The sequence below is a fragment of the Strongylocentrotus purpuratus genome, unplaced genomic scaffold (genome assembly GCF_000002235.5).
Source record: "Strongylocentrotus purpuratus isolate Spur 01 unplaced genomic scaffold, Spur_5.0 spur5_scaffold_8, whole genome shotgun sequence".
NCBI lineage: Eukaryota > Metazoa > Echinodermata > Echinoidea > Camarodonta > Strongylocentrotidae > Strongylocentrotus > Strongylocentrotus purpuratus.
Window position 1 is genome coordinate 3,678,239 of NW_022145614.1, and position 25,659 is coordinate 3,703,897.

The 25,659-nt window shown below is 36.5% G+C and overlaps 2 protein-coding genes across 2 annotated transcripts; both read left to right on the forward strand.

Annotated features, from left to right (window-relative positions):
• The first annotated feature begins 17 nt into the window (after positions 1-17).
• Positions 18-10,823, forward strand: LOC579228 (craniofacial development protein 1). The gene is made up of 9 exons (XM_779356.5): positions 18-210; positions 3,365-3,479; positions 4,393-4,454; positions 5,741-5,928; positions 6,259-6,368; positions 7,004-7,174; positions 7,639-7,711; positions 8,266-8,351; positions 8,911-10,823. The coding sequence occupies exons 1-9, from the start codon at positions 147-149 to the stop codon at positions 9,005-9,007; spliced, it is 966 nt and encodes a 321-aa protein (XP_784449.3). The 5' UTR covers positions 18-146; the 3' UTR covers positions 9,008-10,823.
• Positions 10,824-12,270: 1,447 nt separating this feature from the next.
• On the forward strand, positions 12,271-25,343 carry LOC579292 (endonuclease/exonuclease/phosphatase family domain-containing protein 1). The gene is made up of 8 exons (XM_011672247.2): positions 12,271-12,385; positions 13,974-15,046; positions 16,283-16,334; positions 20,644-20,751; positions 21,708-21,920; positions 23,361-23,412; positions 23,850-24,041; positions 24,618-25,343. Exons 2-8 carry the CDS (start codon positions 14,079-14,081, stop codon positions 24,734-24,736), a joined length of 1,704 nt encoding a protein of 567 aa, XP_011670549.1. The 5' UTR covers positions 12,271-12,385; positions 13,974-14,078; the 3' UTR covers positions 24,737-25,343.
• The last annotated feature ends 316 nt before the right edge of the window (positions 25,344-25,659 follow it).

Genomic DNA, 25,659 nt, shown 5'->3' on the forward strand with positions numbered 1-25,659 from the left:
GTTCTATTTCCCGAGCGAGGCTAGGAGCGTGTAACATAACAGTGAAGTTCAGAGAGGAGGCCGATGGTGAAAGGTTTCAAGGTTTTTTTTCTTCACATCTCAACTAAAAATTAACTATCATTACAGCTGACTTTCCGGAGAGAAAGATGGCTGGTGTGGAAAGTGATTATAGCAGTAGCTCTGATGAAGATGACGACTACGTCCCTTCTGGTAAGACCTCAAGACCACTCCAGCAAAGCATTGATAGAGAGTCAATGCTAATGTTAATGCTCAAAACAAGTCAAACTCTGCTCAGCTCAGCTCAACTCAGCTCAAGCTCAACAGTCTCTAGATCTAGATCTAATTCTAAACTAATGCTGAAATATGATTAGAATATTTTTGAGTATTGTCTTTCATGTTTTATTGATATCAAACAACAGCATTAATACAATTTGTAATGTTCAATAGATCTAGACAATATTTACATTTCTACTATCAAATTAAACTTTTAAAGCTACATTGGACTTGTTTTACTTTAGTTTCCATTTTTTCTATGTTAGACCTGTCAGATGTCTAACTATCAAATCAAAGATAATGATAATGAGTGTGAGTGTGTGCTGTGTAAGAAGTGGGAAATAGAATGATGATAATGGGCCATCAGCGGGGGCTCGCTATATGACTGCACACCTAACATTTCACCTGGTGATATTAACAACTTTTCAATCGTATTCCCATAACGTCTGATCTCATTTTAATCCTTTTATTTTAGGAAATAAGTGTGCCAAAATCTCATCAAAATTTGAGTAAAAACAACATCTTTTTTACAAGAAAAGGTATGTGTCCATTTGACAATGTAAAAAACAAAGGCTTCTGATTCTGCTATACACATAGACGCCAAGGTAAAAGATCGGCAATGCGTGACATTTTCATTTTTCGGCACGCAAGCGCGCGTGCGAGGGTATAGCACATGTATAGGTATGGCGTTTTTTTAAATCTAGCGCGCGCGCCGTGCGTGAGAGCCATTTTCAGACCCTCCAAATGCGTGACGTCACGCCTAATGCGTGACACTTGGTAGCTCTGTATACACCCAGTTCAGGATTTTTGATGTGATAAGATTGAATATCATGGCTTGTGAATAAAATCACTTAAATTCAACTTTTCTTATTAATTAGACTTTTTTTTTTAGACTTTTTACTTGTTTTTAGCATGAAGAAGTATCACTAATTAAGATACAAAGATTTTGCGTTCATGCATGTTTTGTTATGTTATGGCAAGCTTACATGGGCACTCTCTGATATGAAAGCTTGAAAGTGCAGACGAGATGATAAGATAATTTGGGACAAGACAAGAATTCAAATAAGACAAAATTGGAAATCAGCTAGTCAGCTACTTGTCTACAGTTTAGCATGAACTGTTAACAAGTCGACATTTAGGACGAGAAGATGAGATGATGAGTTATTGGAACTTGGAAAGTCAACTTGTTTGGAACAAGTTAACTTGTTGAGTTTCACGACTCGACAATATGTCTTCTCATCTTAAATAGATTTATGTCAACGAGTTCCCCCAAAACATGTCTTCTCGTCTTTCAACTTGCTATCTCTTCTTCTTTTGCTAAATTATCTTGTCATCTCGGCAGCACTTTTAAGCTTCCGTAGGGATGCCATGGAGTTATTGATCATGCAGTAAATATGGGGGGGGGGGGGAGGCAGGGGGTAGACAGAGAAGTCTGATAGCCTGTTGCCTGTTCAGACTAGATTGCAGACATTTTCTGTTCACATACAATTTGAAATTCAGAGCATTATAGAATTGGAATGAGTCTGGATCAAAAGATGAAAATTAATAAAAACGTCTCTCATGTTAATTTGTGACACTAAAATGCAATGGGATACAGAAATGAATAAGAAAGAATCATTGTTAAGCAAAAGGAACTTATATATTCTAGCCTTAAAGGCTTGGCGATTTATGAAATATATTAATATCACTAATTGACATCATGACATGCATTTTATCCATGTCTCCGAAGAGCCATGCCATGTAAACAAAACATCCAAGGCTCAAACTGTCGTATGCACAACAATATATCCTCTAGTCTAGTACATCAGGATTAACAGTATAGTATTAATGACTGCTTTGAGAGAAATAGTTGTTTTTATACGCTCAAGGGAAGGTTAAAATTGTGCTATTGCCCCGAGGCGTGCCGAGGGCAATAGCCCAATTGTAACCTTCCTGAGAGCGTATAAAAACAACTATTTCTCGAATATTAAAGCAGTCATTAATACTTTTATATGCCGAAAACAAAAGAGTCAACTTATGACACCACCTTGGCCTTTCTCTAGTTTATCTGCACGGTTGTTTTTTATGAGTGTATCTTTGAGAGAAGACTAGATCTAGATTCTAGTCTAAGCAAGATATTTTTACAATTTTGGGGGAGGGCCGGCCCTGTGGGGAATAGAGAGAAGAACCTGTGCTTTCATATGACACCTCACTTATTGAGTATCACCTTCAGGATCACAACAGATAAAGGTTTGAATTTCGAATTGAAAAAAAAAACTTGACTTTTTTTGCATGGTCGCGCAATGCACGTAGACTGCATAGAGACTGCATTGCGTGTAATCTCTATGGGAAGAATACAGCACACAACATCGGGTGCGCGATCAGACACCCTGACAACTAGATCTATTTTCGTCTACGTCTATGCTGGTACTCCATTTTCAGCAACTAAACGAACATGTTTATGGATAATTTCATGTACCTTTTTTGTTGGTCTTGCTGTCAGCGAGTCTTGCATTTGATAAGTTGAAATCTTGGGACTGTTTCTTTAGCCATTTTTGTCTTGTTTGGAATTGTCTTGTCTTGTATGAAAATACCGACCAACTCTTCGCACACGTATGGTATCCTCGATCGCTCAAACCATTTTTTAACATGTAAACCTATGGGGTAACCATGGAGACTGAACTATTTTCCCGGTAACCATGGTTACTGGGATTTTAGAACTGTTTTAACCATGGTTACTGGGAATTTTACAGAAATAGTTAAAGTTTATGAATGCAATTTCGAGCAATCAGATGGCTGGATTTCTTAAGTGAGGTATATAATAATTAATATGATTTTGATATTATTTTGGGCATTATAGTTTGGCAATGCGATGCATGGCCATTTCAGTGACAGACCTGTGCATAGTAGGACATTTTCATACATCCTATGACATTGAGATATTGAAGCATCATATTTTATGATTATGTATGGAAATTCCATAAGAAGATTTTTTTCGGTTGCATTCTATAAATAATTTAATTTATTCTAAAGGATAATTATGCATTCCACAAATTTCTTCTCGCCCTCCCCTTTCATTTCTCTCTCTCTCTCTCTCTCTCTCTCGATTTAGGTGAGGATGAGAGTTATGATGAACTAGAAGGAACAGTAGAAGAAGAAGAAGGCATCCAAGAGATAGATGGAGGGAAGCAGAAGAAGAAAAAAACCAAAGATTCTACTAGGAGGAGGTACATTTATGTGTAGATTGGAGCATCCCACTATTTACATTATATGTGAATGGGAATCATAGTGTTGTCTCTTTTTTTAACTTTTTTGCATCAATATATTCAATACTAATGAATGATAATGATAATAATAATAATAATAATCTGGATGTATACGAAATACGAAATACCCTCTCTAGGCGCGTTACTATCCCGGCCATTGGATTTATTCACGTAGAGTGTGCACCATCTCCACTACCTGGAGAGCATTACTACCATATAGTCACCATGAGAGCAGATATGGAAATTAATAATACAACATCTGTTATCACTACATTATTCTACATTTGCTACTCAATACCCTGAAAAAAATGGAGACCTGGTATTGGAAGGATGACGAAAGCTGTGGTTGGGACCTTTTCTTTCCTACATACATCAATGATAATAACTACTTCCTTGGGCAATGGAAGAAATAACAAATTTTCCTTCAGTTATTAATTTTGTTCATGCTATAAGCTCTCTTATTTTTAAAAGTATACTCAATATGTTTATAATATATATTAAGAAATAATATGAACTGTTCATCTTTTATTTCTTCTTATCGAAAAAGCTGAGTAGAAGCTGTGAAGGAGAAAATAGAGAGTTTACTTGTATGGCTATTTAAAAGCTACTGAACGGGCCACTTTGGAAAACTACAAAGGGCCTCTCAGCTGGCCATGGGTAACGGGGGGGGGGGGGGGGGGGGGGGGATGGGGGCACTTCGGTAGCTGCAAGGGCAGCATTGACGTGGGTCCCATGTGTATTTCAAAATCTGCTATCACTACAACTGTATTCTGTTGCCAGAGAAATTGAAATGGCTGCGAAAAATGTTTGTATGTACATCAAAGTGTATCAGTATGTCATTTCAAATTGTTGTTTTTTATCTTCTTTACAAAAGGAGAAAAGCTTGGACAGCCCTAGTTGATGAAGGAAAGGATGAGACAGCTGAAGCTGATGAAGGTAATTATTAATAGGAGTGATATTATGTCCAGAGAACTGTCATTTTTGTAGTTTGACATTTGAACCTGTAGCCCCAATGAATATTCACATGACAAGGTGCTTCCTCAATAATAACAATAATAACAAAGTCATTTATGTTGTGCTCATAAATGTATTAAATTGCTTTAAGGGCTTCACAGGGTTCCAACAAATTGAATAGGAGTGATTTGAGAGCCTTCTTAAACAAATCGTAATAAAGGAGACAGGCGAACAAATAATGGCTGTTCATTCCACAGTCGTGGTGCAGAGACCTGAAAGGCATTATCACCAGCTGTACTGTTTGTTCTGGGCACATGGCGTATGGTGCAGTCTGAACTTAAAGCCCCACTGTCCTACTTGTAGCTACTTGCTCCCTCTATATAGAAAACTTCCCCAATCGGTGCCTGTTGGTCCCCCATGATCCTCTATTATGTTATTTGAGAGCTGAGTTGATGAGATAGCCACACTAGTGTTGATAAGCTTGAAATGAATGTCGGGTCTTGTAGAATGACAAGGAATGATGAGAGAGCTGAGATGAGTGGGAGCTTTGCCTTGGAGACACTTGTATACAATAGTCAAGATCTTGAACACTTTGCGTTGTCTGATAGTGATAGGCAGCCAACATTCCTTTAGCGTACATACTTTGCATGCGACACAAACAACCTAATACAAGTCCATATGAAGCAAAGCAATTAGAGAAATGAACTGCAAGTCCATAAGTCATATTGTGTGTTGTGAGGTGTTTCTTTCAGTGATGAAAACTTCATGTTTTTTCTTTCTCACAGTATGTGCTAGAAAGTGAGTGACATAAGATTGCAGTCAAAAGTAGCTGATATTTCGTCTCTATTTTCACGAAATGACGGTAATGAGGAAAATCGTCACGCAAAGGATATGCGATTTTCCTCATTACCATCACTTCGTGAAAATAGGAACGATTTGTGACATATCTGGATAATTGCTGCACATTTTTCTTGAAAGAAAGAAAGAAAGAAAGAAAGAAAACAAACCTTTAGAATCATTGATTTGGTATGTCCCAGAGTACAACAATAATGGTATGGTATAAATTAGCAGTTAGGGAAAATCATCAAGTCTGAATGCAATTAGTTTCTTTTTGTTTCAAGGTTTTTTGATTCGCTGGATGATTTTTGTCGGAGGCAAAGTAATTGCAATTCATACTTCCGTTTACTAAATGTACATCTAATCATAAGGCATCGGCTTGATTATTGCAATACCTGTAATACCATGTATTCATGTCTCATATCTTTTAGTTTCTAGCATTCAACGTGAGCTTGAAGAAGCAGAAAAGGAAGAAGCCAGAAGGAAAAAGGAAGAAGCTGAAAAGAAGAAAGCGGATGATCTGTGGAGTAGCTTTATGAGTGATGTGAAGCAGAAGCCTAAATCATCTCGGGCACAAAATGACAAGGCCGCTAAATCAATGGTACCATCTTCTCAAAAGGTAGTTATTGTATTCATAAGCTTATATTAAGTTCGATTATTTAGTATTTAAAATTGTTCAGTTCTATTTGTGGCATATTTGGAATAAAACAAGAAAAATGCAAATTCACTTAACACATCCAAGCATGCATGATAACATCCTTAACATACAGTTATACTACAAGACATACAATAATTTTGTCTTTATCATTCCTTACTTGTCTTTTTGTAGTTTGAAAACATAATTTTATACAATATGTTTATGAGACTTTGTATTTTAGATATTAATCTTCAAGTCTTATTTAGAATTTCTGACATGATATTTTCTTCTTTGCATATCTTTGTAATTTAGACACCATCTTCCAAGCAGCCAGCTACTCCTACATCACAATCAAATGGCAGCAAAACTAATAGCACTCTTAAAATCACCAAAGTGTTTGACTTCGCAGGAGAAGCAGTAAAGTGAGTTCAAATAAGTATTTTATTTTTATAAGGATGAATTTAACCAGAATTTAAAAAAAAAAGTTAATTAAATCAGATGTGTCTCTTGAAAGTTAATATCCAATTACATTTTGTTCAAGATAATCTTGAGTTCTTGTAATGATGGTAAATAAATTATCAAAGAATTTTAAAAGCAAAGCTTAGACAGAACATAGAATTTAAGCTAGTTTCTCTCAAAATTCAATTCTGTTATCAGTACTCATGATTAGCCTATTGCTATGGACATTAAAAGATGTAATCATTTAGAAATAGGTGAAAATATCCAAGGCATATTATAGAATAAGATATGTCCAGCTGGAAATATAAGAGAGATATGTACAAAATGCTACTTTTTTACATTTGATACTTCAAAATGTTAACTTGTGCAAGTCTTGTTTTAAGTCAATAACTACATTTTAAATGTATTCATTTTAATATTGTCTGAAAACTTGAGCAGGAGTTTAGATAATAAATTGTTGCATAGAAATGTCTAATACAAACCTCAACATTAGACTTAACCCTACCCACAGTCATTGTCTTTGAGGAAGTAAAGGCTGGAACATGTATTGGATCATCACTGATTCAAATGTTTTCATATCTATGTAACATCCATCTAGAGTCACCAAAGAAGTGGCTGCATCTTCAAAGGAAGCCAAGAGTTACCTCAAAGAACAGGAGGAGAAGGATAGTCCTGCAAAGTCTGACATGATACCTGGGAGTTCAAGCACTGGATCAGCAGTAGTACCTGGGTCATTTGGTTCTTCTTCCAAACCTACAATTGCCTCAGGGTAAGCAGTGCCTTCTTTAGACATCAAAGCAGGACTTTGATATTGAAACAATGAATAAACAAATCCTAAAGGTTTGAATTTCACAGGGATTCAGTACACGTGGACCTTAAATTGCAGCTGGAGACCCCCACAATTTTGAACTTTTATCAGGTGCCCATGCAGATAAACCCTAACAATATCAGTCCAGACCCCCTTTGAAATGCCCTGAAAGCGTTAACAATTGTCTGTGAGAACCACATGGTCCTTGTATGATGAGTTTCAAAGAATGATAGAATTTAGTAGTCAACAGATCAACCCTTAGTAACATATATATTATTACCGGTAAAGTAAATACTCTTAACATTGCACCACTCTATCCTTTTCCCCCATGAAAACTATTTTTATTAATCAGAATATCAATAGTTGTAAAATTACTTATAAGGTGATATATGTGATGAATATATGTATTATTTTTCTCCCGACAGGTTAAAACGATCAGGTGGTGGATTAGGAAATGTCTTGGGTCAAATTGGCAAGAAGCACAAAATTGGCACATTAGTAAGTATCCAGTCAAGTTACTCTTCCAAGAATGGATAAGTTAGGATGTCCGATTTGGAAATGTGTCCTTATATATTCATGAATAATTAGAAGCTACAGAACTCCACTGTTTAGTAATGTATACTTTGGCTGGCAAATATAGAATAAAATGCATGATCGCTAAGCAATGTTTAGTAGATAACGTTCATGAAACAACCCTTGAAAATAATAGAAATCATGATTTATTGTTGTCCATCTGCAAACTGTTTCTGATAGGAAGTTTCAAACATATTGTTTATGAACTATGTTTGCATTGACAAGTGAGGTACTGTACCCGTGACGACTTCATGTATTTAGATTTGACTAAAGATTAACTTTATCTCCCCAACAAAATGAAGCAGCCCTCTTGACATTGTTAAGTACAGAGATAAGAAGAAGTGCAGGGAGGGAGACAGGGAGTGTCATCATAGCACGAAAATCAGTAACCCTTCTTAAGAGGGAAAATGCTGAAATAAATAAATGATGGTGATGATGATGAAGTATAATCTCTAGTTTGTTTGTTTTTTTCTTTAAAGGAAAAATCTTGCTTAGATTGGGAAAGCTTCAAGAGTAAAGAAGGGATCACTGATGAGTTGAAGATACATAATAGAGGCAAAGACGGGTAAGAAATAATATAACAAGAAACTTCCCCAAATGTTTTAATTCATACCATTCAATTGGTTTTTAGGTGTGTGACTGACGCTTTATGTCCATCTCTTGTAATATGTGAAATCTGCTTAGACACTTAAAACTTGTTTGGGCCATGATGCAGTATCTATCTAAAGTGAATATTATCAGAAGAAACAACAAACTGTGAAGTACTTGTAGAAAATTGAATTTTCAGATAATTTGCATTCATGTGTTTTCTAAATGCACTTTGGAACATCCTTTAATGCCTTAGCCACTACTAGTCATTTGGCTGGATAATTTAAATTTGTTCTCTAAGTGCCGACTCAGGATAGAAAGGGACTCTTAATTACGCATGAAGAGGGATCTACATAATGTGAATTTTTTTGGTCATCATTAGCAGAAGTCAGAATCACCGCCAAGAAAGAATATGTTCTTGTAAAAGTGACAAAAATCCCCATCAAACTGCTCTCTTACTTTTCCCTTTCACATGTGCATGGACCTTTAGGCTCTGAAGAGATTTGAGTAATATCTATTATTTCTCTGATTCCTAGGTTTGTGGAGAGACAGAGATTCTTGCAGAGGACTGATGTGAGGCAGTATGAGATTGAACGGGATCTACGGATGACACAGAGCAAGGTCCTCAGATGATGATGACTACTTCCCATCTTCTTAATCTTGAACCTTCACTTCTCCTCATCGGTGTAGATATCTGGACAATGTGTTTACATTCTAGGACACTCAGGCTGTAGATGATTTGTGATACATTCATGTAATGATTCATGTTATTCATTGCCATGTGCACACTTGGCTTCAAGCAGACAGAAAACAGCTGGGTTGAATTGATATGTCTTTAATCTTCAATTATATATTTACTTACATGTATAAGTGTATAATTGAATGGACTTAAATGTCAAAAGTCATTCAGTCTTTATGAGTCGTACCACAGAAACTCTAGCCAAAGCCTAAGTTTGTGCCCTGCATCTATGTTGATATCTTTGAATACATTTCTTGGATATAAGTATGGGAGCACTGTGGTGTATTGATGAAGGCTGTTGACTGTCATACGAGAGGTTGTGGGTTCAATCCTTGTTTGGTGCTTACATCCTTGGACAAGGTGCTTTTCCCACATTTGTCCCTCTCTACCCAGACGTGAATGGGTACCTAGCAATGATGAGGTTATAATTGCAGGGCCTGCAAAAGAATAATTTACTAATGTGGCCAACTTGGGTAAATAAGACCAAATTATTAATATTATTATATGATCACCTGACTCAGCAAAGCCCAATATCACCTTACCATGATCTTTGAAGATGTTTTATTGTGTTCTGTTTTGCTTTCCAACTTTGTTTAACTAACACCCATCTATAGAACCACTTATCCTTTTTTACTTGAGCAGGTTTGATTGTATTATGAGTGATGTCATTAATTTGAATATCTGTTAAGGTATTGGGTTAATTGTTTGTGAAAGAAGATTACAAATATACAAAGATAACATAAAAAAAGGGATCTAAGAAACAAGTATAAAAGCAATGCCTACACCTTAGGTCTGAAAAGTAACTTCAGTAAAAAAAAAAAAAAAAAATTGGTATTCATGATGTTACCATTATCCGTGTAGTTATGCTAGGAATTATTCAGAATGTATGGAAAGAACAGTACTGTATTAATAACAGCTCTAAAAGTTTGCAACTGTAACGTGTAATCCCAAGATATGTTTTTACACATCTTGTAAATGAAAAACCTTGTAGATTAGAAAGGAAACACCCTTGAACAAAATAATACTACCAAGCAAAAGTTAAATTTTCTTACTTTTTCAATTGCATAGGCCTCTCAGAGACAAGTAAGATCATGATAATGTGTGTTTTTTTGTTTTTCTATTTGAAGCATATTGTAGCTTTACTCACTGATATTTGTGTACATAATAATAATAATAATAATAATAATATTTAATTTTTACATAGCGCTTAATACAAATGTCTCTAAGCGCTTTACAAATATATTATTACCCCGGTCATTAGATTCAGTGCTTGATAGTAAGATGTAGATCAAGACATTCAGGAAAGAACTAGGGCTGTTACGTTTGAACACAAACCTCCAACCAGTCTTAAGTCTTATTTACTCTTACAGAGGGAGAATGATATAATGGAGCCCATACTTCAGATACATTTGTCAAGTAGACAATAAATTCAAAAATTGATCATAAGAAGCCAAAGAAGGCAAATTTTTCTTCTTGCTAATTAAAAACACTCCTTTTGTCTTGCAAATGTTTTCCTTTTCAGCAACGTTGATAACATATGTATTTTTTTCCTAATTGGCATTGTAAAAACAATTCAATTTTTTGTTACACTTACCAATAAGTAATGGCATCATACACATATGAATAAGTTTAAGTTTAAGTGAATAAAGTAAACAAGTTAGCTCACAAGATAATGATGTTATTTTTAAATCATGTGTATCAAAAAAAAAATCAAATAATTTATACTTTTGTGGCTTCCTTAATCATTTAAGTGTGCTGTGTTAACAAAATCTGATAACTATGTGTAGAAGAAATGGAGGGTGGAGAAAGAGAAGAGAAAGAATTAAAAGGGACAGGAGTAAGGGGAGAGAAAGAAGAGAAGATGAAGGGAGGAGGATAAAGAGGGAGAGAAAGAATGGAATTGCTAAAGAGAGAGAGAGTGTTGGGGGGGGGGGGCTGCCAACATATATAACGGCAGGACCCCCCCCAAAAAAAAACAAAAAAAACAAACAAACAAACAAACAAACAAACAAACAAAACAAACAATAACAACAACCAAAAAGATGATTCAGAGAGACATTGAGATGAACTTATGTGTGTGGTCGGGCTGGGGCTGGGGTAAACATATATATGCATTTGTATGCATAAGCCCTATATAAAATATTTAATAATTTAGGGGTCAGAGCTTGGATTTTGGGTGCCTGTTGGTGTCGAGCCTGGATGTATTTTATACAATTAAAGTAGTTTTACAAAGTGATGAACAAGACATAGACTAAAAAGGGGCTGAGGAAAATGTGGAGAGATGGCTGAGGTGGAGGCCAGGAAAGAAAAGGGAGGGATTGGGTTAGAGATAAGAGAATGCAGGGAAAACAGAAAAAATGTGTAAACCTATGATGTATAATTAACCATTCCTATCGATTAAGCAGAAATAGTAAACATAGCCATGATAAACTAATAAGACATATTTGACCATGTCAAATTGATCAAGACAAGATCGTGCATGTGGTGACAGATTGAGCCAGGGCAGGAGGCATGTTGTGTAGGCCTATCAAGGGCAGCTCCCATTAACAAACAAAAAAGAAGATCAAAGAATTAAAAATTGTAGCCCAGCTATATAGTCCTAATTGCTGAGCGGCATTTTAGGTTAATGTATTCATTGTCCTTGTGTCTCACTGAAATTCATTCACAATCAAGAAATAAAGTAAATGGGGGTTGGGTGGTAGGGTCATATATGCAGGCACGTAGCCAGAGTTTGATATTGGGGGGGGGGGGCACATACATGTAATCGATCGAAGTAAAAAAAAAGGGGTCTAAAAAATTTCAACTGATTTTTGATTTTTTTTTTTTTTTTTTTGGGGGGGGGGGGGGCATGTGCCTCCCGTGCCCCCCCCCCCCGTGGCTACATGCCTGCCTATATGGGGGTTGTGAGCCCCCCCCCCCCCCCCCCCACCGCTATCAAACATATTTGATCAGTTATATATCCATTAAAATTATTTCTATGAATAAGAATTACTACCGGATGGATCATACAAAGAATCAGGATTTAAAAAAAATATAGACATAACAGTTAGACATAAACTAGTCTAATTACAAAACGAAGTCCCCAAAGTCATCGAAGGCCGAACCAGCTAGCATACCGTAAGTACCGTACCCGTACCGACGATCGAAGCTCCGTATTAGCTCGGCCGCCTAGCTATATTGTACACCCATAAAAAAATATAGAGCGATCGCGAGTGTACATTTTGTACTCCGCCGGACGTCGATGTGGATGACGACAGCACTTGTGTTTCAATGTAAGTTTACAACTATTCCGTCGTTTCTATAATAATCAGCCAAAATTCAAATGAGACTTTTATATTTGAAATTTTAAAAAACTTCGGTAATTGTGGCGACAATCGACGTGAAATCATAAATTAGGGGTGCATTCATGGCAATGGTAATGCCGGGTGGTAACGATGGTGCGGTGCAGTGCAGTGCAAACTGTGCAGTGTAGCTGTGTGGTACTGTGGTAGTGCAGTGGCAGGCAATACAGGCATTGACAGGAAAAAACCGTCTGCATCTGGTATCTGGGTATGGGTCATTCTATAAATATAATAAAACTGACATTTGTCAACATTATTTACAGAGGCGGGAGCCAGATAGGAGCAACTTTAGAATACCCTCCACCACTAAAAAGTAAAATTGACCAAACGTTCGTAGGGTACCACCAAATGCTTCACCAAAATAAATCTTGAGACTTGAGCTTTGTAAGTAGATTCTAACGCTAAACCTAATTCTAACACTAAAAGGGAGAAATAATCTCAGTGGAACAACCGTCAATATCAAAGACTGAAGCTTTCGGTCTAGGTGTACAGTAATTAATGCTACACTTTCTAACGTAGATATACATGCTACACTTTCCAACATGCCCAACATTTTTTGAGTTTGAGGCTTTGAAGTTTGAGTTTGACTTAACTTTGTGTGTCCTTCCTGCATGTTTTTGCACTTTAGCAGCCCCTCAAATGTTGATCAATTCAATGTACGGCGCTAGAACTGGAAGTCTACATTCTTTTCAACTATTTGATTTGGATGCTAATCAATTGTCACACCATTAATCATTATTTATGCTGTGTAATGGACTTGCGGCATGCGGGGATGGTATCTAATTACTTATAGATCTATGATCTTTCTGAGTATCTTGGGGGGGGGGGGGGGGGGTTGTGTGTCCTGATGTTAAACAAAATAAAGCCCTAACTTTTGCCTTGGTATTTTATAACAACAAGTATGCATCAACCATCATGAATATTTGTCTTTTATAATATTGTCTAACATACATGTGATGTAAGTCTTAAAAAATTGAATGTAAACTTCTTTAAAATTTTAATCAACTCTCCAGTACTCAATGTAACCTGTCCCTGCACACAATGTCAAGTTACCTCTATACTAGACCAGACAAGCTTATCTATCATTTTATCAGATAAATAAACATGATTGGTGGACTCTATTCAATATCAATAAAATCGTCTTTTTGTTGAGTTCTTCTCCCTCACTAGCATACCTTGTCTGTTCCTCCAAGACTCGAGGACTGAAACAGGCAAGTGTGCGTTCTCTACCTTGTTTTAGAGTTTTGAAAGAGCAAGATCACAGGTAACAAATAGCCTGAAAATTTCAATTTATCACTGTGATAGAATGATAGAGACCAAACGGAAGGAATTGCAAAATCTACCAAGACCAAGTGATCCATTTTGAAAATGTGATTCAATCAGACTTTCCTCTCATGGTTTTGTGGTGTGGGAGAGAGTTTACCATATTGTGTGTCTCATGTGATACAGTACAACTGAAAATTAATTCCCTTGACAGAAATTGTTTGTATTTTCAAGTTTTGATTTGTTCTTGTTGCAGGAAGACAAGATGAGATGACGTTGGTTAATTAAAGAAGTGAAGGAGTTAGTGAATGGCTGTTATGAAGACGATCCCTGGTGCTGACTGTTGCGCAATCCACCAGCCATGGGCATGGTTACCAGCTGCTGTGGACGGAGGCCTAAGAAGTCCCGCCTCCATAGCGAACATGATCTCATGTCACCAAACAAGAAGCGTCCTCGTCGTGACATCAGTGCTACGTACAGTGCCAATGACTTTGTCATGACACTGGATCAGCTTAACATCAACCAGGCAACAGAAGAAGAGCTTATGACTCTTCCAACTATCACCCGCAACATTGCCCGCAACATAATCCAATACCGCAACCACATTGGTGGGTTTCGGAAAGCAGAAGATCTAGCTCTTGTGTCTGGAGTAGGTGCCAATAAACTTGCTTTAATTCGGATGGAGATATATTGTGGGAAATATGATCCTGGCAGTTACTCTACACCATCTTCTAGTCGGAAGAGTAGCCACCGTTTAAACGCACTCTTGAAACAGAGTAGTGAAATAAAAGTGGATGTTAACAAAGCTACAGCAACGGATCTGTGCAAAGTATCCGGAATTGGAACAGATTTAGCTCAGCGTATTGTAGAATATAGAAATGAAGTTGGCCAGTACAAATTTCTTACAGATGTTAGCAAAGTACCTGAAATAGGAACTTACTATTTTGAAAAGATCAGGCACTGCTTGACTATAGATGATAATGAAAGCACTTGTAGCACATCAACTACCGTGTCTATTATCGAAGACTTCTCCTCAGACTCTCTGCCAATCTTGCGAGACCGGGAAAGACCCAATGGAACCTTGCCGTCTGGATTTGGTGGATCCAAAAAAGTCCATGTGACATCCGCAACACAGACTGACAATGTATCAATGCCTACCCCATTTGCCACCATACCAAGGAGAAAAGGAAGGATGATGGTACGACGTACCCCTTCTCACAGGATTGGTAGAGTGCGTGTTGCATCGTGGAACCTTCAGAAATTAAGCCTGGAAAAAATTAGAAACCCGGGAGTGAGAGAAGTCATTTGCATGACCTTACTGGAAAATGGGTATGTTTGCAAGTTACAGCATAGTTTCAATATTTTCTCTTCTTTTGCATTCTTTTTCTAAGAAAAAGTATTACTTTGGATTTCAATTTCGCTCTATGAAACATGCATGTACATGTAAGATGAGAATGTAAAATGTTTTTTAAATTTAGAAAAGAATGAAGTCTACTCATGTTCAAGATGGAATATTTGTGGAAAATAGGAGTGCACCATACATGTAGAAAGCCATTTTTAGTTCATCACAAGTACATAGTTTTGGTGCAGAAGTACTGTATCCAACTGTAATGCACTTCACTACTACATATTGAGTTAAAATTCATGGAACAAGAGTAACTTTATGAATAATAAGACATCTTGCTGTAAAATATGAAAACAAAGATTGTTTTCATACATGTACTTTACATTATACAATTTGATAGGATTTATTAAAGAACATAAAAGAATATCATCATCATCATTATTAAAGTCAGCATTTTCCCTCTTACGATGGGTTACTGACTTTCGCACCATGATGACACTCCCTTTACTTCTTCTTGTCTGAAGCATCCTCTTCATTCAGACCTACCTTAAGGCATTCTTTCTTTACGATATCTTTCATGTTATCTGTGGTCTTCCTTTCCCTCTTAATATGCCATCCACTTCCAGAGCATATGCTCTCTTCACAGACTCATCATCTTCCCTTCTCAACACATAACCCATCCTTCTCGATCCACTTCTCTTTACCACTTCCACCACAGGTTCTTCCAGACCCGACCTTTCCATGAGCTCACTTGTGTTCTTTCTATCGGACAGTTTCACAACACACATCTTCCATCTTATCATAGCTCTTTCTGTTCTCCTCAAAATACCTTCTTCCACTGTCCTCACATTCCAAGTGTCTTAACCATATTTACACTGTACCATCACTGTTTTGACAAAGACCTTTAAATTTGATAAAACATTTTTTTAAACATCAACATGTTTCGATTGACTGCAACATAGCAGGAAAAAAAGAGAGAGAGAGGTAATCCTCCTTTTCATTAAATAAACAGGTTTCCATTTCCTCTTAAGTCTCGTGCATACATGTACATGTACATTTACAATCGTACGTGTAGCTTCTTGTCTGTGATTTATGTCTCTATTTCCCCATTAGAATCAGCCTTCGTAGAACTTCTTTTCAATCAATGCACTCATTTTATAGTCTAGACCTACTTGCTTCTTTTCACTGAAAATCTGTTATGTCTGTATTTTTTTCTGTAGACTCAGCCTACTAGCTTGCCAAGACATTGTAGACAGTACTGCTCTAGATGAGGTAAGTTATATTGTATCCAACTATTGACCATTGTGCATAACAGACAGTTGGGAAGCTCATTGTGTGACAATAGTGGTTATTGGATTGTGGTTTTTATAACAATTGTCTCTCTTTGTAGTTTGTCATGCAGGGGGGATAAAAGCAAACTGAGACATTCTCAAAATGTGGTGAATAAATCATGTGCGAATATATATTTTTATTTTTAAAACACCTAAATGAAAAAAGGGGTGTTAGATATCTTTATGTATCTGTGAAATGTGTTGACATAAGTTGAGCTAAGGACGTCTGATCTGAACTTCTGAAGGGCACAGCACTCTGAACAATGGTCGAGATGATATGTAAATTAGTGTCAATGACTGTTTAACAATGATAACATGTTCCCGTTCAGATCTGTTAAGGAATGCATGAAAATGTCTTTCTCGTTTGTATCCTAGTTTCACTTTAAATTAAACTTAACAATAGATGGAAAATCATATCACAATTAGCTGTTTGTTAATGGAAATAGTGTTGTGTTTTAGGTCATTTTTATAAAATATACAAAAATCACACAATATAAGCTTCAAATTGGCTATGTAATTCATCTCAGACTTAGCATTGCTCCTCTATTTAGTCTGAATGATAGTGTTTCATATTTATTCACAGGCCAGACTCAGTTAAATATTTTCTGGATGACCTTCAGCCTATTGTATAACTTTTTTTCAGGAAGCATTTGTAAGGTTATTTCTCCTTGAACTTGTTTTCTTTAAAGATAATATTTGTCTCTGTGTAAGTTGAGAGAAAAAAAAAAAAAATTCATTAAAGTGACATATGCTGGTTGAAACCTAGCTACATGTACAATGTACCGGTACATGTATTTGTTCAATGCTTTTCTACATTGGTGAGGTAGTCTACGCATTTCAGTTTTTATATCTACAAAAAAAATATCATATTTTGTGATGTGAATGGTTCGATGTACAAGTTCACTCAAAGTTTATCTCTATTCCATCAAGGATTGTTTGCACCAAAGTCAACAAACTTTAGATTCGGGAGTGGGTGGATATCTCTTGTTTGTCATTCACAGTCACACAATCACTACAATGGATTTCATATCTGATATTGCTCATATAGAAGTTGAAGAACCAAAGAATGTTAGAGCTTGGACCAAAATCACCAAATGTATGTGCCATCTAATGTTGAAGCCTTTAAATAATAACAAATTAGATCATTAAAAACAACTTAACAAAAATATATATTATGCGGTGTATACTACAGTTCAACAATCCTGTGTTGCCACAAATAATGTCTTATTTTCATATTCCATTGTGAATTATATGATTATAATTGCTTCATACTTGTCAGTCAGATTCAGTTGATTACGCTTTTGGTCAGGACTCAGAAGAATATTTCTCAACTATACAAAAATGTAATTAACTAAGAATTTATCACATCTTTCATGTTGGCAACATATTTGTTATTCATAGATGATTAGATGTCACTCAAATCGGGATCTTTGTAGGTAAATTTGTTCAAGTGTCATACAATAACATTTAGTTACTTTACAGTAGTAAGGTGCCAATGCAATGGTTTGTGTGCAAAATCATGTGAAAAGAGCATTGAGGTTAGAAATGTTGTGTCCATGGTATTGAGATATGTCAATCAGTAGACAGTTGAACAATTGCAAACATTTTCTGTGATATCTCATGGGGCATTAGTCTAATAGTCCTAATTGTTTGTTAGTCTTGTTAAATCTACAATTTCAACAATTTTTAGGCTTCTCTTTTGATATAAAGAGTACCTAGTCAATGAATTAAAAAGGAGAAGGGATATGATGACTTAGGTCTTTGTGACTGACTGCAAGTGAATTTCACTTGGTTAGAATATCATGTGTTGAATTCTTCACGTTGACATAAGGTTCCTCTGTCCATGGAGTGCTCTGTCTATGACACAAACATGTGATCATCCCATCTCAAATGACCCTCAAATAATGTTCAACTTGTTCTCCCTTTTAGGCATTTCTCTTTTTTAGTGACACTTCATTGATGAGTGTAATTGATATTCAAAGCATCTGAACCAAACTGGGTTGGATGTTCATGTATGTTTTCAACTCTTTCATGGGAGTATTCAATTTGGTCTTTACTGAGATATAAAAGGGAGAGAAAGGTCTTGGAGAAATGTCCGTGGGTCCATAGAAGCAAAATCAGAGAGTCTTGAATCAAAGCTAATCTCAGCTGTCAACAGGAAGGAGATACTGGCATCATGCCGTCATGTATCCTCATTAACCATTGCGTTCTGATTTCAAAATATACACTGATAGTACTACAAATTGTCAAAAATTTATCTTTTCTTGATGAACCTATTATGGTCTTGCTTTCCAAATCAGTTGTGACTGATTTTTGCATTTTCTAAATATGTACATGTATATGTCAGGGTACCTTTAAAGTGAATTTTTAATTTGCTTTAGATTGGATTATTTGGATAGGTTTGATTTTATCTCTGAGGGCTGATGACATGCTATTTGGAGGTCATTCCCCAACTCAAGACTTCCTGAAATGTCTCTCTTTAACAAACATTTAAATGATAGTGCCATAGCTATGATTTTAAAACAGATTTTGAATGCCATTGATATATGTAGTTCAACAAGTTATCTTCATGACCACAGCAAAATCTGAGAAAAGAGTACCTTGCACATATTGAATTTTCTTTGACCTACAGTCTTAACTAACAGTCTTAAGTACGTTGGGAGTAATTATGAGAGACCATCTGGAAAATTAATAAAGAGGTACTCTAATCAGGTAATGTACATGTAGGTACTGGTAAATGACAACCTAATTTTTAAATCTTATTGAGTAATTTTATCATACTATTTTCTTGCATTTGTCTTATCTCGCATATCAAAATGCAGTTTAGGAGCTTTTGTTTGCCAAAGCATGTTTTATCTCGTGCTACATGTACTTGTACGTTGTTTGCTTAAATCTTCAGACTTTGGTTTATCTGTAGATTACTGATTAGTAGTTCAATGGCATCACAAAACAAACAATTCAAATCTTATTCAAGATGACAGGAGTCCATGAAATGAGTCATAAAAAATCAACATTAAACATGTCATTTCTTGAAAACCTGGCTATTTTAAAGATGTTTGAGCCAAGAGTGGTGCAACCATTTATTAGAAAGTCAATCGTTTCAATATTTTGTTCTGCTAAATACACCCTACAGTTTCTCATCTAATGACTATACCATAGATAAAAGGTCACAAACAATGGGTGTACAATAATAGGTACATGTATGTTTGTTTTGTATGGAGTAATGAAGTGATAAAAGCTCAAGTTTGTTGATATATGGGCCTACACTGTCTGTATTGAGTAGCTCACCCACTTGTATGCTGACTGTTCAGACTGTAGGAAACTTATACAAAAATTTGTATAAAGAAACGTCATATACATGTAAAGCATTATTGCAAAAGGAATGTACAGACTAAAAACACCCACCTCTTTTCCTTCTTTCTGGACCTCTAGGAAGAACAGAGTCATTAAAAAAAAATGGCTCTGAAAAGAGCATTCCAGCCGTTTTTAATTCTTGATTTGTATTATATTTGTAAATTGTATTCTTGTACATTATGTATTTGAATTTTTATACTGAAATAAAACCAAAACAACATCGTATAAAGAAACGTTGTGTGACGAAAATGATTTTGACCTCAGTTGACATGACAGCTGGCCAGTTAATAGTGCTTGTTCACAGTAAGCCCTGTCCAGTTATATTATTTTTGTACGATACCTCTTTACTTTAACACTAGAGCGGGACCCTGTTTCTTTATCGAGGTTTCGTTCGAAAAGATTCTCAAACAGGAGTTTTGCTATACAACGTTCTGCTATGTAACATGTCTTTATATAACGTTCTGATTAGGAAAACTTTAATTACTTATCATTTAGCTAAACGAGACTTGTATATATACCATAGTGAGAATGCAGGGTTTGTCCATGTACATTTGCATACTTGTATTGTACTTGTAGTAACATTATTTGGCATCGAATAACAACATACCACATTGTGCATAGTGAAAGAGAGGTGAGGACTAAATCAAACACTCGTGACTGACCACATGATTACATGTATGTATCAATCGTATGTCAGACAAACTCAGACATTGTATATTGTCCTATAAAATTTCATTTGGAATGATTGTTAAAAGGGAATGGTTTAAAATTTATTTGTTATAAAGACCCACATGTATGTCAGGATTTAGAATTGAAGCTATCCCCCTGCCGAATGAATCGAATATCAATCAATGTATTTTCCCTGAATTTGTGATCATCATTTTTTTTTTCTTCAGATCTGTGCTGAATTAAACAATCCTAGTCTAGGACCTGTGAAGGCCTGGTCTGGACATCGTGGGGCTTGGACCTGCATCACAGCTTACTCTGAAGATAAGCAGGGCCAGGTAATAGCATAAACTAGTTCTTTGTTCTGTTCATTTGTTGTTGTTGTTGTTGTTGTGTCCCCCCCCTTTTTTTTTTCCTTCTCATGATCAATACAATATGTTGGCACAGTGATGAGTACATTAGAAATGTCAAACAAACATAGAGGGGAAAAAAAAAGCCAGTTATGTTTATGGTACTCCATGAACAGGAGACTTGTGGCTGAGGTGGATAGTTATGGTATTAGAGGTTGCGTCTTAAAGCGGATAAAGTCTTTCCTTTCAGGCCGATCTGATCGTGTTGTGGTGAATAATGACATTGGGCTCCTGTCTTGTCAACCTCAAGTAACCTTAAGTAACATATAACAGCAAGTTACTGTCAGAACATTATTGGAATACATTTCTTTGCAGTTCAGAAGAAAAGTAAATCAAATACAAATTTGTAATAGAATCCAAACAACATGATACCAGGTAATTATTCAAATAATGTTTTGCTATGTATGAATTTTGTAGGAGAATTCCAAGGGCAAAAAAGTACATGTTTGATGGTATGACATTGATTTGATACTCAGTACATCATGTATGGAATTGATAGAGCGAATTGGGGAGAAATATCATACTTGCAAAGAATTTTTTTTATATTTTATTGATGTTTCATGGGAGGGGAAGTGTTTCATTGTTTTGGGGGTGTGTGTTGTTGTTTGGGTTTTTTTTCTCTCTCTTTTTGCTTTGTGGATAGAGTAGTGTATTTCAAACTATGGGAAGACATGTTTGTGAGATAAGACAATATTTGATCTATCTTGGGTGAAGCATTCACAATAATTTTGTCTCAGGGATAAGACTTTAAACATTAGGTCCCTTATACAATTATAGCATCCATACTTTTCATAAATAGCCTTCAAATTTATTACACATCACAGCCAGGAGTCTGATGAATATCCAAATTCAATTGATGATTTATTGTTTATGTTTGTGATCAGAGTGCTGGAACGTGTGGTTACCTGTGGGATACCAGTCAACATGTACGTCTGAAGCATTCCTACAGACTGAAACCATCGTCTAACCGAACCATCTCAACCCCCTCAGCAGGCAGGGTTCCTTTCTTGGGACGCTTTGCTGTACTCCATGCTGAGATTGCCATCCTCAATGTACCTTTCCCTGCAGATGATCAGATCAACAATGATGATGATGATGTAAGATAAGCTTGTATCTATGTTCTTATTGAGTGTATTACAGTAGTCTGGTTTAGTGGTGCTCCACCTATCTGGTCCCTTGTTACATTCCTTGTCAGCGACACTACCCCCAATAATTTTTGTCAGTGTTATTACTCTAACACCCCTCGTTATGTTACACATAATTTATGTGCATGTACATGTATTTATCACATCCTCCCCCTCCCCCCCTACCCCCTACCCCAAGGCGTTTGAAGAACCACTGTACATGAACATGTCTATAGGTCAGAAATATGAGTACTCAGTGATGTCAAATGGTTTTAAAGAAATTAAAGATTTCTGTACTTTTAATGTTTACTTGTGAATCCTTTTTTCAGTGCCTGAGAAGTACATGTAGATATTGACACACAGAATATAGAATATACAGTCAAACCTGTCTATATCGACCGCCCAAGGGAAACACAAAAAGTGGCCTTTGTAGACAGGTTCCTTTAGTACATGATTCAATGAGAAACCATTTTTTTCAAGGGAAACAACAAAAGTGGCTTTTTGTATACAGGTGGTCTTTGTAGACAAGTGGTCACTAAAGCAGATTTGACTGTACAATGACCATGAGATATGTAGGTCAGAAGAATGAAGCTTTATGAATGAAAAGTCTACCGGTAATTGTCACGTATACCGGTACATGTACAGTATGTGGGAAGTCAGGATTTCCTACTGTCATTTTGTTATTGGATATGGACTCTTCTCCTCCCACGTGAGAAAGAAAGTTTGTTCAACCCTGATGAAATATGACAGTGTTGTATAAACAATGCAAACCAGGAAGTTTACTTAGCCCGGCCAAACAAAGATACAATTACTGTTGTATTGTAATGTAGGTGTAATTTCCTACACTTTTGACAATACAATTACAAATGTGGTGTTAATGCACCATTTATTACCGGTATTTTTTAATGCAATGATGAGGTTACATGGTATGCATATTGTCGTGTCAATGTTGTGGTTACAAGCACAACAAATATGAACTCTGTTATTAACTGTATCACTATTGCATAGAAAGTTGACATGCTGTGCTTTCTGATGCTTGTATTTATTATGGGTTTTGGGGAGTCTCCTTTGATTTCTATTACTGAAACTCACAATTTCCCCAAATTTCTATTTAAATTGTTTGTGTATGTCTCTTTTACTCTTTCCCTTTATTTCCATCCCTTCCCTCCCCCCCCCTTATCTCTCTCTCTCTCTCTCTCTCTGTCCTCCTCCTCCTCCTCCTTGTCCTTGTCCCCTTCCTCTTCCTCATTCTCAATCTCTTTCTCACTCTTGTGGGTAATTCTTACTAATGCCCTTACTGCTGTGTATTATTTGTACACTGATTTACTCTCTCCTTATTTACCTTCATACTCTTAATGTAATCCTTATCTTTCTCTGTTTTAGCCAATGTCATTATTTTGTTCTTTCCTGTAGGATATCCTGTCAGTAGAAGCAATAGGCCGGACCATCGAACAGTACTTCCCGGGTAAATAAATCAAGATTAGTCATCTTGGTGGCTGTTGAGAGCTTCTTTTTGGTCGGTTAGCGTTGATCAACTCAAACCAGTGTTCCTACAAGCATTAGGCCTAGAATTGATGGCACTTATTGGTTCGAGACATGTTTTGAAGCAACAGAAATCATGAAGTAAACTGGCTGAGGCTGTTAAATGCATATTTCTTTAGTAGCTTGTCTTGCAATAGTTTGCAGGCGATTGAAACTAATGGTCTATAGATCATGTAGCTACTGCTCATTCATGCAGTCAATAGTAAAACACCATGTGCACCTTGTTCAGTGATATGTCATATTGTGTTGTGTTCCACTATCTACAGTAGACCAATCCTTCTCATGCATTTAAAAGCTACTTATAGAGACATTTATCAACTAGCCTTATCAATTCTTTTATATTTTTCCTATTTGTTACAGACAAGGAGAGCATGATCATAGCATCAGATAATTTCCCAGGTCATGACTTCTCTGACCTTTCACCTTTGACCTCTTGTGGCTTCATCCATGTGTCACCGAAGGGTCAGATGCCAAATGGAGTTGACCATTCACCAGATCTCAAGCACACCAATAATCTTTTCTTCAGCAATGAGCTACAGAAATGCTTCAGAGGTAAGTAGCATGCAGCCAAATTAGTTTACAGTGAAGCCTACATTTATAGCGACTGTACAGTGTTACAACTTTCAAAAGTTCAGAACTTTCTTTTGTCCTATTTTGTTCTTACTTCACCGATCCGCTCTGTGGTTTTTCTTCTTTCCTTAAAATAACTTCCTATAAGGACGGATTGCCCTTTGACATTTAAATAGTTCAGTGGCATTGCCCATATTTAATTGTGAGTTGTTTATTCTCCTGTTTTATCGCTAACCTTAAATTTTGTAATTCTAAGACTATTTTAAGTTTAGACTATTTGCAAAAATTAAAACATAATTTTTCTTCTACCTCTCTCTTTCTGCTTGCATCTGAATATTTCCCCTCTATCTCTGTCCATCTTTGAATTCTTCTCGATAACACAAACACACAATCTCTCTCTCTCTCTCTCTCTCTCTCTCTTTCCTGTACACCCCTCCCTTCTCTCTCCTTCCCCCTCTCTCCTCTCTCCTTCCCCCTCTCTATCTTCTCTCTTCCTCCCCCTCTGTCTTTCTCTCTTTCTCACTCTCTCTCCTTTTTCATTCTTTTGTTTTTCTTCAGGGTCATGTGGTGTTATCAAGGAAGGCCTTTCACATCCACTCATACCAGCAGGCTGGACCTGGGGAGGACTGGTGTCAGATCACTCTTTAGCCTGGGCAGAGCTCATCTTTCAATTATGATAACTACACTAACTTCACTGAGAGGGGATGAAGACTGGTGTGATGCCATGGACCTGGGAGGACTGTGTGTCTAATCACTCTGTGGTATAGACAGAGCTCATCTTCACATACGAACTTTCTCTTGAGATGGGATAAGAGTGGTGTGGAGACATGTCTATGATAGTGTGTGTGTATAAATACTTTTTGCTTGTAACTTAATCATATTTGGGAAATTTTAAGAAATTACCTTTTTTAAAGAATTATGTGAGATACGGTTACTGCATTTATGGTGAAAGAAAGTCATTTTGTGACAGAATAAAACTTGTGCATTCAGTATGTGTTGGTGGCATTCTCAATTTAGTAGCATATGAATACTATTTAATTGTATGATAATTAATTGATATATTTATTAATGAATTACTATAGAACAAGTGACTTGGCCATTTTGATCAAAGAGGACTTCCATTGTGAGCTGATTTAGATAATCTTACCAATCCACACTGATCGTACATCTTGGCCATGTTTCATGAAACTTTTCTTAATAAGGCTGCGACGAGTAGTCAAATACTCGCACCGTTAACAACTACTCAAGTATGATTTCTCGTACTCGAATATTCGGCCGCCATTTTTTTTTTTTTAGCCCGCGCCTGGCACTGTCCAGGCCGACGCTTACCCGTGCCCGGGAGGCAGCATCGGCATGGTACCGTGGGTAAACATTTTTCCCAGCTTAATCACTGTCAACTCACCACTCAGAAACTGGGACCAAATGTCCAGATTTCTGTTTGGACTTGGAGGAAAATGGATTATTCTGTCATCTTTGGTTTAAAAAACAGCATTGTTTACTATTATTATTATTATAAAATCGGCGCCTTCAACTGCAACTCGAAGTAAAACCGTGTGAGTTTTCAGAGACGGACTTGGAATACTTCTCCTGTAGTATGGTG